This window comes from Heptranchias perlo, chromosome 1, assembly GCF_035084215.1.
Source record: "Heptranchias perlo isolate sHepPer1 chromosome 1, sHepPer1.hap1, whole genome shotgun sequence".
In the NCBI taxonomy this organism is placed as follows: domain Eukaryota; kingdom Metazoa; phylum Chordata; class Chondrichthyes; order Hexanchiformes; family Hexanchidae; genus Heptranchias; species Heptranchias perlo.
This window is the reverse complement of record NC_090325.1, coordinates 171,923,183-171,942,824: the sequence shown is the minus strand read 5'-3', so window position 1 is coordinate 171,942,824 and position 19,642 is coordinate 171,923,183. Positions and strand designations below refer to the sequence as shown.

The following is a 19,642-nucleotide window of genomic DNA, read 5'->3' as shown; positions in this document are numbered from 1 at the left end:
ATGAGAAGGTTTGGTGGCAACGAGGATAGCAGGGTAACAAGATGGGCGAGTTCTATGGCAAGCTGTGAGTATTTGGCAGCAAGATAGGTGGGAACAGGGAAAAACCCAAAAAACATTTGAAAAAAATGCACCAGTACAGGAATCAATGGCCTGGGAACTCTTAGAATCATAGAATGGTTACAACACAGAAGAAAGCCATTCAGCCCATCGAGCCCGTGCCAGCTCGCTGCAAGAGCAATCAAGCTAGTCCCACTACCCCACCCTATCCCCGTAGCCTTGAAAATGTTTTCCCTTCAAGTACTTATCCAATTCCCTTTAGAAAGCCACGATTGATAGTAAAAGCCTTGGCAGTAAAAACCTTGGCAGTAAATGCTGGAGAAGGCTGTTAAAAAAAGTATATGGGATCCTTGGCTTTATCAATAGAGGCATAGAGTACAAAAGCAAGTAAGTTATGCTAAACCTTTTTAAAACACTGCTTAGGCTTCAGATGGAGTATTGTGTTCAATTCTGGGCACCATACTTTAGGAAGAATGTCAAGGCCTTAGAGAGGGTACAGAAGAGATTTACTAGAATGGTACCAGGGACGAGGGACTTCAGTTATGTGAGGAGACTGGAGAAACAGGGGCTGTTCTCCTTGGAGCAGAGTAGGTTAAGGGGAGATTTGATAGAGGTGTTCAAAATCATGAAAGGTTTTGATAGAATAAATAAAGAGAAACTGTTTCCAGTGGCAGAAAGGTCTGTAACCAGAGGACACAGATTTACAGTGATTGGCAAAAGAACCAGAGGCAATATGAGGAAACCTTTTCTTACGCAGCAAGTTGTAACGATCTGGAATGCATTGCCTGAAAGGGTGGAGGAAGCAGATTCAATAGTAACTTTCAAAAAGGAATTGGATAAATACTTGAAGAGAAAAAATTTGCAGGACTATGGGGAGTGGGAGCAGGGGACTGGGACTAATTGGATAACTCTATCAAAGAGCCGGCACAGGCACGATGGATCAAATGGCCTCCTTTCGTGCTGAAAAAACTATCACTTTATGATATTAAATCAGAAGAATCAGGAATGAAGCAAGCACACAAAAGGCTTTGCCTAATCTCTCAAGATCGAAAAACTAACGAAAAAAGGGCAACTTTGCAAACCGAATGAGAAATATCAAGAACTGGTGCTATAAGTGCCTCGTGACACAAGAACCAGAATAGCAGCCTGACTGTCCTAGCACACTTTAACTCCTGCTCTGGAATCTCACTCAAAATAGTCAATTTGCATGTGTAAGTCCAGACCAAGAGTGGTGGCAAGCTACTAAATTATGGGAAGCATCACAACTAAGCCAGATTCTGTCAACAGACAGATATGCACACCTTACAGCAGGAATCACTGGGTAGCAATCAGAAGCAGGAATCCTAGCTAGTTTCTCGCTCCTCAGCTCACTTTCACTGAGGCTAACTGTCATACCCCTATTGCGTATCCCCAATCCCCTGGTACAGAATGGGGATCAAACCTGGAAACTTCCAGGTCTATGTACAATGCAATGCATTCGCCCATTAAGCCATAATTTGAAACAGACAACAACAACAACTTGCATTTATGCAGCACCTTAAATGTAGTAAAACGTCCCAAGGCGCTTCCCAGGAGCAATCAAACAAAATATGACATCGAACCACATAAGGAAATATTAGGACAGGTGATCAAACGCACGGTCAAAGAGGAAGGTTTTAAGGAGCTTCTTAAAGGAGGAGAGGGAGGTAGAGAGGCAGAGAGGTTTAGGGAGGGAATTCCAAAGCTTAGGGCCTAGGCAGATGAAGGCACGGCCACCAATGGTGGAGCAAAGAAAATTGGGGATGCGCAAGAGGCCAGAATTGGAGGAGCGCAGTGATCTCGGAGGGTGATACGGCTGGAGGAGGTTATAAAGATAGGGAGAGGCGAGGCCATGGAGGGATTTGAAAATGAGAATGAGAATTTTAAAATCGAGGCATTGTCGGACCAGGAGCCACTGTAGGTCAGTGAGCACAGGGGTGATGGGAGAATGGAACTTGGAGCGATTTAGGATACGGGCAGCAGAGTTTTGGATGAGCTCAAGTTTACGGAGGGTGAAAGATGGGTGGCCAGCTAGAAGATCATTGGAATAGTCGAGTCTAGAGGTAACAAGGCATGGATGAGGGTTTCAGCAGCGGATGAGCTGAGGCAGGGGTGGAGACAGGCAATGTTAGTGGTGGAAGTAGACCGCTCTTGGTGATGGAGAGGATATGGGCTCAGAAGCTCAGCTCAGGGTTAAATAGGATGCCATGGTTGCGAACAGTCTGGGTCAGCCTCAGACAGTGGCTAGGGAGCAGGGTGGAGTCGATGGCTAGGAAACGGTGTTTGTGGCGGGAACTAAAGACAATGGCTTCTGTCACTTCTTCAGTCAGGATATCTTTGTTACATTTGTGGGGTTTATTTACTCTAGATATTTTTCGATACTATGTTTCAGGCTCGTCTCATAAGCGAGAACTATATTCCCCATGTCATTTAAAGCAGTCCAGGGAACATCTTTGCTTTGGATTCCCCACCCCTTCCTCACTGATGGAGAACTGCAATGAGTAGGGACAACTGGAGAAAAAGTATTTTGGTTTACAAAGGAAAAGAACTTTAATAGTAAGTAAGAAGTGTGATCAATCAAACTTGAAAATGAATCAATTTTTCATTTATATTACTGATGAGGGAATAGTAAATTTAAATCAGTTTAGGTCTGATTTGAATGGGTTTTTTTCTTGGCTTAGATCAATATCCAAACTACAGAAGTCAATTCACTCATCCCTAGTGGCCAAACAATGCCAAATTCTATGGTATTCAATACTAAAAATAATAGTTTATCAAGTGAACTTGCATCGGAGTACTCTTCAAATTCAGTGAGGAACTGCACTAAAGAAAACTGGAGCCAAGTTAAAAACTTCATGTCTAAAAGAAGGAAAAGCAGTGTGGTTATAAACATAGCTTCGCAAGTGACTTATTTAATGTGTGCTTTATAATGCATAGGAGAGGATATGTCGAAACCTAATATGCTTCTGGGACAGTAGCAAACATCTGAGTGGAACCAATTTAAATGACAGCTGTAGACTTATTGACCATATTTTCCACTAAAAGGATGATTATGGTTCATATTACCAGTGGCTGTTTTGATTACTTAAGCTTTCTGCTGCCAATATTAAAATAGCAATAAAGTCATTAACTTTTTTCCCCCTGCATTTTAATTTGTATTTTGCTACCAGTCAAGATTGTGCATGGATACATTTTAATTCAGGTCACGTGCATTTTTTCATCACAAGAGATAAGTTACAAATTTACAACCAGTCTTCATTTCTTTATGTTTGCTCGTAATTAGGTGAAGCAGCACACAAATTGTGCTTGATGATCAAAATGGCTGGCATTTTAGCCATATCCTATACAAACTCTTTTCAGTATCATTAAAACATTTCAATGGGATTGGGGACAGAAATTATACAAAAAGGTTGATACTAACAAATGAAAATTGCACTCACCTTACCACCCACCTCCCTTTGGAACTATAAAAAATAGAATCAACTGATAAGGAGCCAAAGTTCCTTGCATTCACCTCACTTTTATGTTACTAGTTACAGCAGCGATGAAATCTCTTTTTGTACCAGCACAAAGGTTTTCCATAACTGGCATTATGTCAGCTCAAATAACATTGTTAACTCTATGTTCTTTCTCGGTGCCAGCACAGGTGTTTTACTCTGGGAAATGTCTGGTGTGGGCGGAGAGGGGAAAATTGGAATAAAATAAAATCTATTGGCAAGGGAAAATTCGCTGATGCCACATTTCAGCAGCTTTATAATTTATCATTTTTATTTCTTCAGAAAAAAATATAGAACACTGCATAAGAAGGAAGTTAGCCCTGAAGTATTAATCCTGTTAAGTAACAGTGGTGGAGTTACAGTACCACACAGGTCGGCAATAGTAGAGAACCCATTTGCTGTTGAGCTGAGCAAGAAATTTTTCTTTCAGAAAGCAATATTCTCTTCAGTATTATCTCTTCAGTATTATCTCCTCCTGCCTCCACTAAAACATTTATCCTTATTAGGGGTGGCCACTACTGCTGCTGCTTACAGCAGGTGGTTGGTATACCATACAACACTGGAATAACATCATGAATATTGAAATGCTGTTCCTAATGGTTGTAGTGATAATGGTGCAGAGACATTAAAAAATTACCTTTCAATGCAAAGGGTCACAAAGCACCATAGCGAATAGCAGCCTGTATTATTCAGCAGCCAGTTAAATGCTATGGAAGTCTGCAGTGCTGTGCCTGACGTACAGAAATAACTGCATTGTACTAATAAGATGAAAAGACAGCAGCTAGCTGCTAGACTTTTAATGGACAGGGGATGCGATAGCTTTAGAAGCAGCTGGATTAACAGAAGAAGCTGTTTCTATCATAGCTGCAGCTATTTAACAGCACTCTTACAAGGCTAGATGCCAGTCATCATCTGCAGTGGGCCACTCCATCTTAAAAAATGCTTTGAAATCATACAAGTAGCTTCTTCTTAAAACATTTTATTAATACGCTCATTACAGCTATACCTCTTTGCAACAGAGGCACATTTCAGCGTTCAAGCACTGTATAATGAACTGTAACACAATACCAAGTACATGGGTGTAAAACATAAGAGTCAGAAGCTGAGCCCCGTGTGCTTGAAGCACTTTTTAAATTATTCAGGATTGTAAGGGGCCTGTTTTAGGTGGCTGCCCAGTACGCCTTTACCTATATGACAGCATCCATAATGCGGGTGCAGATCAGGCACAGGACATTGAGCCCTGTAATTGGTCCTTTTTACCCCCATTTCCTCCCAGAAAACGTGCACGAGGGCTAATTTCTACCCCAATGACTGACTATTAAAGCACTGAAGATATGAGTAGCTCTTGGTCTTCACTGATATTAATTTTACATTCAGGAAATTAGTCTTTTTTTAAGCCATGCAACCGAGATTCTATTAACTAAAGTATTATGCACACATTACACTAATTAATTAATTTAAATGAAAAAGATCTTCATATACATAAATTAAACAGGATAAAATAAAATGCATTTATATAGCACCTTTCATATCAAAAACATATCCAAGTGCTCAACACAATGCATTACATTTGGAAGTGATATGACCATTATGACATATGTAAACAAATGCACCATATGTTATTTCAATATCTGAAGGAAGATATGCAATACCTCCAGAGGTCAGAGGTGTTAGGCATTACTGATCTAATAACTGAATATCTCACAAATGCACAGAATATTTTGCCTGGTAAGCTATTACTTCTTGCAAATACAGCAATCATGTCTCATATTGTGACACTTGCCAAGACATGCTAGATGAAAACAACATCAAGCATGTTGTAACTGGTCCATTATTGAAATTGTTGGGTTACAAACTTCAGATTAATAATACACCATTGCACAGAGTTTATTTGAGAGATTTTGTGAAATCATTCAATAAAAATTGAAGACAGATTTTAACACATCACATACAATATTATTTATGCTTTAGAAATGGTATGTGTGGTTGTGACATTGAGTGAATTTTGTTTCTGATCTTACCAAGACTGAATTCCAGCTTGGGTTCAAATGGAACTTTGCCAATATCTGTAGATCAATGGGAATAAAGAGAACTTGTTAATCAAGTACTTGTTTTTTGTTCACAGTTAAAAAAACCTTAAGCTCCTACTCCATATGAGATAAATGCATACAGCATATTGTGAAATCCTTGTTGTCTCTATGCATCAATGGTTTCTTCCTATCTTCACCAAACATTTCCTACTTTCACTAAAAAAAAAGCTGCAGTAAGCAGGCAATCATTTTTTCTAATTTCTGACAGGAAATCAATGGGGAGGGCAGGAGGGACACATATCGTATACATCTCCTGTGATGGAAAAGCCCTTCATGGCAAAAACAGAAAATCCTTTAGTTTGTATATTGCTTGCAAAAGTATTCCAAACATAAATATGATTCCCTCTTACCACCACCTCCTCTTTTTGCTTAGTCATCTTTATGGAGAGGGGGACACAGTCGAATGCTAGAGCAAAACAAATTCTAAAGCAATGTTAAGACAGAAAAACAGCTATCCTTAATTTTTTAAAAAATCAATTTTTCTATTCTTTCATGTATCACTCTAAATAGCGTATTTTGTTTAAAAAAATATTAAAGTAATGTAAAATGATGTTGCAATTTTAGAGCTGCACACCTTACTTTAATGGGTATCACCAGACCACATGCTCTGTCAATAGTGACAAATACAACAGTGAGCCCATCGTTTCTGTCCTCACACCACAGGCTATTACAAAACCAGAATCAAGGAACAGAGATGGGAACACAGAGATGCACCTCTCCAAGGTGGCACTCATCCAGAAGAGTAGGCCGAGAGAAAGACAAGTTGTGCCTGTCACTTCAAAACAAATTGTTATATTGGAATTTATACTACCAGAAAAAGTTATGTCGATGCAACAAAACCCTTATTGCAATGTAAACCTGTAACTATTTTTGAACAAAATACCACAAAATATAACTCAACCCAATCATAAACTGGAATAAACTTCAAATATAACAACTTATTATTAAGGGCTACAGGCTTTTTTTCAATGTTAACATTAGGCAGCAATTAGGGGATTAATTATTTTAAAATAGACACTTAATTAAATTGTCCTAATTTCTTAGCAATGTTTTCAGCTGATGTTACAGCTGAAACAAGTTACACTTTAAAAAAATATGCTATAGTCAACTATTATTGTGATACAGTGATGGATAGCATGCTCATACCATTTGTACAATTCAAGTATTGTGGGCCAAACTTCATCTTTCACAATTTTTTTTAAACAAACAAAAATAATTTTACACATACTTGGTTTATGACTTACTCCATTTAATCAAAAACAATCTTGATGCATACATGCAGTATAGCAATTATCAATTTAATTTTAATCAGATTATTAATCAAACTATAAATGCAGCTTTAAGGTCTTCAGATGGTTTAAATTATTTTTAATCACAAAAGAGTTTCATGCAATGTAAATCTTACTTATCAGTGGAGATTGTATCTCTAGTAGAGGGAGAATCTGATGGGTCCCATCTGGGCTTGTGTTCCCTTTGATTTCCATGATGAGTTGCTGAAGGTGTGCAATTCTCCTTTGCAAACGTTCAGAGTTTGCTTCTCGGAGTGCTGCAATCCAGTCTCCACAGTCTGACTTTGAGACGGCTTCAAGATAAATGTCTGGCTCTCCACTCTGAAATGCTGCACTCAGAAAATCATTTAACACCTTCAGTAATCACAATTTTCACAAAAAAGTGACAGGATTGATGCAGTATACAGTGTGCACCATTAGCCATCCATCTTCCCTGTCAGCATTTCAAATATCTAATACACCTCTGAAAGCTACCTCTGCCGTTTTTACATTCAGTACACTTTCTCACAGCGGCATAGCAGTTCCTAAAGCAATTAATACAATACAAAACTAGGTGGCAGAATTGTCAAGAAAAAGGACTCTGCACCAGCAGCTTCTGTTCAGCTGAAATCAGTAATGTCCATTTTCTTCGAATCCAATGCACTCAGCAACAGTCCTAGACAGAATTCTGGCAGAAAGCCCATTGGGATTTACTAAGGTGAATGTGCTCATCATCTCAGCTATAAAAGCTGTCCTTTACGCTTGGTTTACCTTCCGTTCTTACCAGAGTGTTACTTATCAGTTTCTGGTGATAATATGGCATGACATGACTTCTATGAAAAGCCAACAGGTTGTATGGGGAGTTAGACATTTTTGCAACCTGAAGGATCGACAGAACAGGAATCACATTTGATTAATGGTAAGACAGGTATTTAACTCATGCTGTCTTACCTCCCTTCCCATGCCTAAGCCTCCAAATAAACGAACACAAAGACAATTGCTAATTTTGTTTCAGAAGATGCAAAAGCCACTAGGAATTCGGGGTCTGGTAGCTCAGTCACTGCTGGATTTGTACAAAGTCATTGTGACACTTAGCGTGACCTATCAAGTCAGCACCTGCAGATCAATACAGTCTGGAATAAGTCCCAAACAACGCTGTTGGTGAGGAAACTCCAATCCCAAACTCAGCCAATAATTCCTAGATCTGTAGTCCTTTGTAAAATGAAAATCTACAGCAATATACCTTTGTGGGTTAGACAACGTGCTCATTTAACAATAATACAAAGTGTGCCATTCCCTTATACAGGTCACCGTTTTACTCAGTGACAGACACGATGGGGGTAATTTTAATCTAATCTGTCCAGCGTGAAACTGATGGGATCAGATGGTCCTCTGTTTTACACCTTGCCCGATATTACTTTCCATGGGGGTGGGGGGAGGGGGATGTAAGACGGGCAGCCTATCCAATCCTGTCAGTTTCCCGCCAGGCAGGTTAGGTTAAAATGATCCCCAAGGAGTTCACTATTGTGTCTATGACTATCTTTGACTATGTAGGCGCTACTCAAAGAATTTTTTTTAAAGTACCATTTAGAGTGTCAAGAATGAATGGAAAATTTCAAAGTTTCAATGGGAATTACACCAAATACCTTAAATCTACATTATTTTACACTTTTTCCATTTATTGCATAAGTATGCATTCAAACAATTCCGTTGCATTTTGCATTTATATTTTTTGTGCTGATTAAGATATCAGTGCTGGAGAATGGCACACAATGAACAATTTCAATTAGATGCATTTCTGAAAAGAGATGGAGTCGAGGGATATGGAGAGAAGGTGGTCTCCATTTTTCTTTTCATCAAACCACCCATCCTTCGGACTTCTCTGAACAAGATAGCCAGTTTAGTAGCAAATTAAAATCAGCTCTGTGTTGTGGGCCAATTTCCTTTTTTTAAGAACTGGTTGAGATTGCCTGAAACTTACTTGCAATTGGACCTTTAAGAGCCAACAGAGTGTTTCATTCGATCAAACTCAGGCCCCAAAGGTGAGAGGACACTAAGCTTCCCAGTTTCTTCAGTGATGTTTATTCATGTGTTCGTTGATTTGGATCATGTTTAAGTCTAGCTTCACCTGACACGTGGATAAGAACTGATTGAGGAGAAGGTGCATGATTTATTCATTCACAAGGATTGGTGGAAACATGACAAAATGTCTCTTTCTGTGCAGTTGCTAACTTGGGAATTCAATTTTTAAAATCAATGTTTAATGTGATTGCCAGCAAAGGTATTTTGATCCCACTGTGTCATGGTAGAATAGCAGGTAAGTCCAGAGGCCTGTACGGTCAAGGTTATCTAATACCTATATATCTTTTTTAAGCCTCCTTATTTCAATGCAATTTTAAAAAATGTGTAGGTGGAAATGCAACAGCAATACTACACCACTTATGTATATAGCATCACAAAAATACAGGTAAAATTGGCTCAAAAACCTAAAAGATTGCTTGTGATGTTGATCAATAGTTGCAAAAATAAGAATGATCACTTGTGTATTCGGATTTACTGTTTCTGTGTTGTTAATATTTGATTATTTAAAAAGCCAAATCTTGGGTCCCATGACATGAGATTTTCTGGACCACCAAAGACCCCCCCTCCAACCAACCCCCACACACACACAATATCACTAAAGAAATCAGATACATACTCCTCCTACGCACTGCCAGGAATGGAATGTCCTCTACCCTCACCGAGTGAGTCACTAGCACTATCGGAAACCCAGGCACATGCTTGTAATAGTCCAATAGAACACCAGAAAAAGTGGCCTGCTAAACTATGGAAGCAGACTATCGTGGAACTCAAAATCTGGTGTCCTACTCAAGACAATTAAGTTTTCTTTCAAATTTTGGTTGTCGTGCCATCAAGCATAGACACTAGCATGGCAGATAGCCATGCTCACCAGAGAGGGTTTTATTTCCTTCCTCAAATGGGGATACCATTCTAAAACTGGGCAAAATTCAATAACTGACTTGAAATCACCAGATTTGGGTCAACCTGTTCCAGAATTCAGTTTTGTTCTCTCCCCTAGTCTAGTCAAACCAATCTAGAACTTACATTGTCCTGCCTCTGAAGTGCTGCCAAGCAGAAAACTTGGAATGCTATTACCAAAGATAAATGGTAAAATAATGTTTTATGAGATGGGAATAAACTGTATTTGTATTAAGTTACATGGCCCAAACATAGTTTGCCTCTGCAAAGAATACAAAGCACACACCTAAGAAGGTTTTTCCGACAAAAATACCAGGCCCCATTTTAAATTTTGGTGTTGGTTCAATCTAATGAATATAATTACTTCACATATATAAAATATATCTCTTGTACTGGCCCTAGCATTTTACCCTACACCCTCCATTGAGAGGGCATATACGTGTTGTGTACATCAAAAGTGGAATCTACATTTCTAAAAAATCATAAAAGGATGATGCAGACCTGGCTTAATGATCCAATATTCAATTTTAAATAGTTACTTCTGGGCGAAATAAGGTTACATCCCCAAAGAATAAAGGGGCATGATTTTCCCATCATCAGTAACTGGGAGAGGAGTTGTTACCACCAGTAGCCTGATTTTCGTTTGCTTTTCAGAAGCAGCATGTACCATTGGTGGGACTCAGAAAGGACCATGTGTTTTAACTGAGGTGGGAGATAGCAAAGCTAGTGGTTTGTTACCCATTTTCTCTTTTTAAAAATGGTGATTTGTTTTTGTACTCACCAAGATAAGAGCAGTTGGTGCTAGGGGAGTGAAATTCTTTTCTCTGCAAGCACCCAGAGAGTCAGTAATAACTACTCCTTGGTCAAGTACAGCACAGATTGGGTACAAATTAACACCCCAGAACTGTGCACTGCTTCAACCTCAGGTGAGCACTCCCTACCACATCAGTATGACATTTTCATCTTATGCACTAACCATTCTTAATACCTCTGAGCAGACAATTTGTGCCGAATTATACACAGTTTAATGCTGCTGAAGTATTTTGTGCTAATAGGAACTGGGGTGAGCCTCAAACTTCTTAGATGGAAGACCTTTATCCAGCAGGGACAGGAGACTTTCATCCTATCACTGAATTTGAATGCTGATTCCAGAGTGTAGGACATTGTGTGCCATCCTGTCTCCCCCATTTTCTCTCTTTTAGCCTGTACTATAATTCCTGGAGATTAATACAGCGGGAAGCTGGTTGTACTTCCACCATAGTAGACAAGTTTGAGCCATGGAATGCCAGCAGCCATTATCACCTGCAGTGTTGTCCCCAGTCTTGTGCTGACCTTTTTCTGTGTTGGAAAGCTCTTGTTAGATCAACACATTATGCTGGCTGCCTGTTCTCAACGAATGTTTCTCATCTCAATTATTTTCACTGAAGTACATTATTTCAAATAAATGTATTTGTTTTTTTAATTTGTGTTTGCACTGTGGCAACACTGGCATTTGTAGCCCTAGCTGCCCTGAGGTGGTAGGGGGTTCTTGTGGTGGCGGTGCTCTAACAATGGATTTAATTAGGGAATCTCTAGAGATTGATCCAGCATCAATGAAGGAACAGCAGTATATGTCCAAGTCAGGATAGTGTGTGACTTGGAGGGGAATTTGGAAGTGGTGGTGTTCCTAAGGTTTTGCTGCTCTTGTCCTTCTTGATGATAGAAGTCGAAGGGTTGGGAGGTGCTGTTGAAGTGTGCTTGGCGAGTTGCTGATATGCATCCTATAGACAGTACATATGAAGCCATAGTGAATATTGATTCCGGTGACGGGTGCGGATCAAGGGAACTGCTATGTCTTGGATAGTGTTGTTGCAGCTGCACCCATCCAGACCAGTGGTGACTCCTGACTTGAGCTTTATAGGATCAGATGAGCCACTAGCCATAGAGCACTCACCCTCTGCCCTACTTTTATAGTAACAGTATTGATATAGCTGTGAGGACAACAGTGTGCTGAGAGTTCGGTACGTGTGGGAGTTTGGTAAAGTGGGGGAAGGAGGTGCTGCTTTGCCTTGCTTTTCCTGCAGAGCGGTAGTGGACCTGAGAGCGGTGAGCGGCGGTAAAGAGCGAGACCAGAGCGGGGATAAAAACAGCGCAGAGAGAGCGAGAGTCCAGTCGGTGAGCGGCGGTAAAGAGCGAGACCAGAGCGGGGATAAAAACAGCGCGGAGAGAGCGAGAGTTCAGTCGGTGAGCGGCGGGAGAGAGCGAGACCAGAGCGGAGATATAAACAGCGCGGAGAGAGCGAGAGTCCAGTCGGTGAGCGGCGGGAGAGAGCGAGACCAGAGCGGGGATATAAACAGCGCGGAGAGAGCGAGAGTTCAGTCGGTGAGCGGCGGGAGAGAGCGAGACCAGAGCTTACTCTGAGAGCGAGACTCTGAGACCAGCGGCAGAGTTCAGGGTGACGTCACCAGTCAGAAAGTGACGCGGCACAGGGGAGGCAGCTGATTGGTGAGTAGGTTCAGGTGAGTATTTCTACCATTTTACTGTAAGTAAAGTAATAAGAAAGGGAAGATCTGCAGGTTTTATAGCAGATAGTGTTTTTTTTTAGTGAACCTAGGTCCCTAGTATAGTTAACATTTTCTAATTTCAACGTAATTTAAAAGGGGTAACTAAGCTAAGGCAAGTCATGGCAGCAGACCTCGCACCCGTGATATGCTCCTCCTGCAAGATGTGGGAAGTCATGGACACTACCAGTGTCCCTGCCGACCATGTGTGCGGGAAGTGTGTCCACCTGCAGCTACTGACCGATCGTATCTCGGAGCTGGAGCTGCGGGTGGACTCACTGTGGAGCATTCGCGATGCAGAGAAACTCGTGGATAGCACGTTTAGCGAGTTGGTCACACCGCAGGTAAAGGGTATACAGGCAGGAAGTGAATGGGTGACCACCAGGAAGAGTAAGAGATGCAGGTAGGTAGTGCAGGGGTCCCCTGTGGCCATCCCCCTCTCAAACAGATATGCCACTTTGGATGCTGTTGGGGGGGATGACTTATCAGGGGAAGGCAGCAGCAGCCAACTTCCTGGCACCACGGGTAGCTCTGCTGCACAGGCTGGGAGGAAAAAGAGTGGCAGAGCTATAGTGATAGGGGACTCAATTGTAAGGGGAATAGACAGGCGTTTCTGCGGCCGCAACCGAGACTCCAGGATGGTGTGTTGCCTCCCTGGTGCAAGGATCAAGGATGTCTCGGAGCGGCTACAGAACATTTTGGAGGGGGAAGGCGAACAGCCAGCTGTCGTGGTGCACATAGGCACCAACGATATAGGTAAAAAAGGGGATGAGGTCCTAAAAGCAGAATATAGGGAGTTAGGAGGTAAATTAAAAAATAGGACCTCAAAGGTAGTAATCTCAGGATTGCTGCCAGTGCCACGTGCTAGTCAGAGTAGAAATAGGAGGATATTTCAAATGAATACGTGGCTAGAGGAATGGTGCAAGGGGGAGGGATTCAAATTCCTGGGACACTGGAAACGGTTCTGGGGGAGGTGGGACCAGTACAAACCGGATGGTCTGCACCTGGGCAGGGCCGGGACTGCTGTCCTAGGAGGAGTGTTTGCTAGTGCTGTTGGGGAGGGTTTAAACTAAAGTGGCAGGGGGTTGGGAACCTGAGCAGGGAGAGAGAGGAAAGCGTAACAGGAAGGGACAGAAGGTATGGAGTAATAGGTAAAGTGTTAAAAAAGGAAAAAGCAGGAACTAAGCGTCACAAAACAGATTTGAAAGTTCTTTATCTGAATGCACGTAGCATTCGTAATAAAATGGACGAGTTAACGGCACAAATAACTACGTATGGGTATGATCTTGTGGCCATTACAGAAACATGGCTGCAGGGTGACAACGACTGGGAATTAAATATGCCAGGGTATTTAACAATCAGGAAGGACAGGCAGGAAGGAAGGGGAGGTGGGGTGGCTATGTTAATAAAGGAAGGAATCACTGTAATACAGAGAAATGATATTGGGACAAAGCATCAAGATAATGAAACAGTTTGGGTGGAGATAAGGAATAATAAGGGAAAAAAAACATTAGTGGGCGTAGTATATAGGCCTCCTAATAGTTGCAACTCTGCTGGAAGAAGTATTAATCAGGAGATAGTCGGGGCATGTAATAAGGGAACAGCTATAATTATGGGGGATTTTAATTATCATATTAACTGGACAAATCAAATTGGGCAGAGCAGCCTTGAGGACGAGTTCATTGAGTGCATCAGGGATGGATTTCTTGAGCAGTATGTTACTGATCCTACAAGGGGGCAGGCAACCTTGGACCTGGTCCTGTGTAATGAGTCAGGATTAATTAATAATGTCCTAGTTAAGGATCCCCTTGGAACGAGCGACCACAACATGGTTGAATTCCATATCCAATTAGAGGGTGAGAAGGTTGATTCTCAAACAAGCGTACTGAGCTTGAATAAAGGAGACTATGATGGTATGAGAGCGGAATTGATTAAAGTGGACTGGGAAAATAGATTAAAGGGTAAGACGGTACATGAGCAGTGGTGTTCATTTAGGGAGTTATTTTACAACTTTCAAAATAAATATATTCCACTGAGGAAAAAAGGGTGTAAAAGAAATTACAGCCATCCGTGGCTAAGTAAAGAAATCAAGGATAGTATCCGACTAAAAACAAGGACATATAAGGTAGCCAAACTTAGTGGGAGGATAGAAGATTGGGAATTCTTCAAAAGACAGCAAAAAGTAACTAAAGGATTGATTAAGAAAGGGAAGTTAGATTATGAAAAGAAATTAGCAAAAAATATAAAAACAGATAGCAAGAGTTTCTATAGTTATATAAAAAGAAAAAGGGTGGCTAAGGCAAACATAGGTCCCTTAGAGGATGAGACCGGGAAATTAATGGTGGGAAACATGGAGATGGCAAAAATGCTGAACAAATATTTTGTTTCAGTCTTTACAGTAGAGGACACTAAGAATATCCCAACACTGGACAAACAGGGGACTCTCGGGGGGGAGGAGCTAAATACGATTAAAATCACTCAGGAGATGGTACTCAGTAAAATAATGGGACTCAAGGCGGATAAATCCCCTGGACCTGATGGCTTCCATCCTAGGGTCTTGAGGGAAGTGGCAGTAGGGATTGTGGATGCTTTGGTGATAGTTTTCCAAAATTCCCTGGACTCAGGAGAGGTCCCGGCAGATTGGAAAACTGCTAATGTAACACCGTTATTTAAAAAGGGTAGTAGGCAGAAGGCTGGAAATTATAGGCCAGTTAGCTTAACATCTGTGGTGGGTAAAATTTTGGAGTCTATTATTAAGGAGACAGTAACGGAACATTTAGATAAGCATAATTTAATAGGACAAAGTCAGCATGGCTTTATGAAGGGGAAGTCATGTCTGACAAATTTGCTTGAGTTCTTCGAGGATATAACGTATAGGGTGGATAAAGGGGAACCAGTGGACATAGTGTATTTAGACTTCCAGAAGGCATTCGACAAGGTGCCACATAAAAGATTATTACTTAAGATAAAAAATCACGGGATTGGGGGTAATATTCTGGCATGGGTGGAGGATTGGTTATCGAACAGGAAGCAGAGAGTTGGGATAAATGGTTCATTTTCGGACTGGCAACCAGTAACCAGTGGTGTTCCACAGGGGTCGGTGCTGGGTCCCCAACTCTTTACAATCTATATTAACGATTTGGAGGAGGGGACCGAGTGCAACATATCAAAATTTGCAGATGATACAAAGATGGGAGGGAAAGTAGAGAGTGAGGAGGACATAAAAAACCTGCAAGGGGATATAGACAGGCTGGGTGAGTGGGCGGAGATTTGGCAGATGCAATATAATATTGGAAAATGTGAGGTTATGCACTTTGGCAGGAAAAATCAGAGAGCAAGTTATTTTCTTAATGGCGAGAGACTGGAAAGTACTGCAGTACAAAGGGATCTGGGGGTCCTAGTGCAAGAAAATCAAAAAGTTGGTATGCAGGTGCAGCAGGTGATCAAGAAAGCCAACGGAATGTTGGCTTTTATTGCTAGGGGGATAGAATATAAAAACAAGGAGGTATTGCTGCAGTTATATAAGGTATTGGTGAGACCGCACCTGGAATACTGCATACAGTTTTGGTCTCCATACTTAAGAAAAGACATACTTGCTCTCGAGGCAGTACAAAGAAGGTTCACTCGGTTAATCCCGGGGATGAGGGGGCGGACATATGAGGAGAGGTTGAGTAGATTGGGACTCTACTCATTGGAGTTCAGAAGAATGAGAGGCGATCTTATTGAAACATATAAGATTGTGAAGGGTCTTGATCGGGTGGATGCAGTAAGGATGTTCCCAAAGATGGGTGAAACTAGAACTAGGGGGCATAATCTCAGAATAAGGGGCTGCTCTTTCAAAACTGAGATGAGGAGAAACTTCTTCACTCAGAGGGTGGTCGGCCTGTGGAATTTGCTGCCCCAGGAAGCTGTGGAAGCTACATCATTAGATAAATTTAAAACAGAAATAGACAGTTTCCTAGAAGTAAAGGGAATTAGGGGTTATGGGGAGCGGGCAGGAAATTGGACATGAAGCTGAGTTCGGATCGGTCAATGCCCTGTGGGTGGCGGAGAGGGCCCAGGGGCTATGTGGCCGGGTCCTGCTCCGACTTCTTGTGTTCTTTAGATTTGTGGTTGGGATCAGATCAGCCATGATCTTATTGAATGGCGGAGCAGGCTCGAGGGGCCGATTGGCCTACTCCTGCTCCAATTTCTTATGTTCTTATGTTCTTATAGCTGAGCCAGCTAAGCATCTGGTTCATGGTCACCTCCAGATGTTGATGGTGGGGGACTTGACGATGGTGGTATTGTTGAAGGTCAGGGTGCTGGTTGGGCCTTTTCTTGTTAGAGCTGGTCATTACCTGGCACTTATGTGGTGCAAATGCCACCTGCCACTCGTCAGTCCAAGTCTGGATCACTTAAAATAATTCTGTATTACCAGGAAGTACAAATCCCTTCTGCCGTCCCCTCCCAAAATGTTGAGGATACAAAACAACACATATTTAGCAGTAAGCTAAGATACAGACCAAATTTAACTTTGCTCCCCTGGTTCATTACATCCTGTACCTCCTGAAATTAGATCCTAGTCTTGTAACTCACTTGTTGATAGCTCAGGTTTTATTTTTCATTTTCTGTCTAACAATACTATTGACAAACTAACAAATTCCCAAGTATAGTCATCAATGACGTCTTAATCTCTGGAACAGTGAGGAAACTATTGGAATTTATAAAGATTCATGAAGGTAAGAATGTATTTTCCAATCATATAAACTTTTCACCAACATGATATACACTCTAAGATACATAAATTACAAAAGCCTGACATCAAAGCCAATAGAAAAATGTAGACGCAGGTTTTTGAACTGACCTCACTGCAAAGTACTTCCCTGATTTCTGCAGAATTCCAAGATTTGAAATAAAATGTAAAAATGATTTCAAACTTCCCACTTGCAGGTCATTCTTTAAAAATAACTGGCACTAGCTAGAAAGCTATCATCAGTCCCACCCACAAAGAAAAAAGCTTCAATAAAGGAACGTAGGAACAGGAGTAGGCCACTTCGCCCCTCGAGCCTGTTCCATCGTTCAATTAGGTCCTGGCTAATCTGTATCTTATCCCCATTTACCCACCTTGGTTCCATATCCCTTAATATCCTTCGCTAACAAAAATCTATCAATCTCAGTTTTGAAATTTTTAAATGACCGAGTCTCAACAGTTTTTATGAGGAGAGAGATCCAGATTTCCACTACCCTTTGTGTGAAGAAGTGCTTTCTGACATCACCCCTGAGCGGCCGAGCTCTAATCTTAAGGTTATGCCCACTTGTTCCCACCGGGGGAAATAGTTTTTCTTCATCTACCCTATCAAATCCTTTAATCATCTTAAACATCTCAATTAAATCACCCCTTAACCTTCTATACTCAAGGGAATACAAGCCTAGTCTATGCAACCTGTCCTCATAATTTAATCCTGTTAGACCCGATATAATTCTGGTGAATCTGCGTTGCTCAGAACTGAAGGCAATACTCCTGATGCAGTCTAACCAGAGCTTCATACAATTGTAGCATAACTTCCACCCCTTTGTATTCCAGCCCCTTGAGATAAAACCTAACATTCCATTCGCCTTTTTAATTATTTTTTGTACTTGTCCACTAGTTTTTAGTGATTTCTGTACATTAACCCCTAAATCTCTCTCTTCTTCCATAGTTCCTAACTTCTCACCATTTAGAAAATATTCTGATCTATCTTTCATAATGAACTCCATCTGCCAATTTTGCCCATTCACTTAATCAATGTCCCTTTGCAACTTTCTGTTCCCATCAACACTACTTACTGTGCCACCTAACTTAGTGTCATCAACAAACTTGGATATACGGTTCTCTATTCCTTAATCTCAGTCATTGATAAATATATTGAAAAGCCGAGGCCCCAGTAGAAATCCGTGGGGGACATCACTAGTCACACCCTGCCAATTTGAGTACAGACCCACTATTCCTATTCTCTATCTCCTACCTCCTAACCAATTCCATGTCAAAAGATTACCTCTAATTCCATGCACTTCCATTTTTCATAACAGTGTCTTGTGTGAAACCTTATAGAATGCCTTCTACCATGTTAGTGATCTCCTCAAAAAAATTCAAATAGGTTAGTTAGACATGACTTACTTACCCTTTGCAAATCTATGCTGACTCTCTTTGATCGGTTCACATTTGTCCAAGTGCTCAGTCACTCTGTCCCCAGTAACAGGAACATAGGAACATAGGAACAGGAGTAGGCCATTCAGTCCCTCGTGCCTGCTCCGCCATTTGATAAGATCATGGCTGATCTGTGATCTAACTCCATATACCCGCCTTTGGCCCATATCCCTTAATACCTTTGGTTGCCAAAAAGCTAGCTATCTCAGATTTAAATTTAGCAATTGAGCTAGTATCAATTGCTGTTTGCAGAAGAGAGTTCCAAACTTCTACCACCCTTTGTGTGTAGAAATGTTTTCTAATCTCACTCCTGAAAGGTCTGGCTCTAATTTTTAGACTGTGCCCCCAACTCCTAGAATCCCCAACCAGCAGAAATAGTTTCGCTCTATCCACCCTATCTGTTCCCCTTAATATCTTATAAAATTCGATCCGATCACCCCTTAACCTTCTAAACTCTAGAGAATACAACCCCAATTTGTGTAATCTGTCCTCGTAACTTAACCTTTGAAGTCTGAGTATCATTCTAGTAAACCTACGCTGCACTCCCTCCAAGGCCAATATGTCCTTCCGAAGGTGCGGTGCCCAGAACTGCTCACAGTACTCCAGGTGCGGTCTAACCAGGGTTTTGTATAGCTGCAGCATAACTTCTGCCTCCTTGTACTCTAGTCCTCTAGAAATAAAGGCCAACATTCCATTTGCCTTCCTGATTATTTTCTGCACCTGTTCATGACACTTCAATGATCTATGTATCTGAACCCCTAAGTCCCTTTGGACATCCACTGTTTTTAACTTTTTACCATTTAGAAAGTACCCTGTTCTATCCTTTTTTGATCCAAAGTGGATGACCCCACATTTGTCTACATTGAATTCCATTTGCCACAGTTTTGCCCATTCACCTAATCTATCAATATCGCTTTGTAATTTTATGTTTTCATCTACACTGCTCACAATGCCACCAATCTTTGTGTCATCGGCAAACTTAGATATGAGACTTTCTGTGCCTTCATCTAAGTCGTTAATAAAT

General features: G+C 41.2%; 1 protein-coding gene across 6 annotated transcripts in view; it reads right to left on the bottom strand.

The window, feature by feature from the left end:
* Positions 1–19,642, bottom strand: part of inpp4b (inositol polyphosphate-4-phosphatase type II B) — a 784,892-nt gene that overhangs the window by 437,246 nt on the left and 328,004 nt on the right. For all 6 annotated transcript variants that reach the window (XM_067993821.1, XM_067993786.1, XM_067993776.1 and 3 more), the window contains exons 4-5: positions 7,068–7,280; positions 5,594–5,638 (exon numbers count right to left, since the gene is read on the bottom strand). In XM_067993821.1, coding sequence (XP_067849922.1) covers positions 5,594–5,638; positions 7,068–7,280 — 258 coding nt within the window. The remainder of the gene's footprint in view (positions 1–5,593; positions 5,639–7,067; positions 7,281–19,642) is intronic.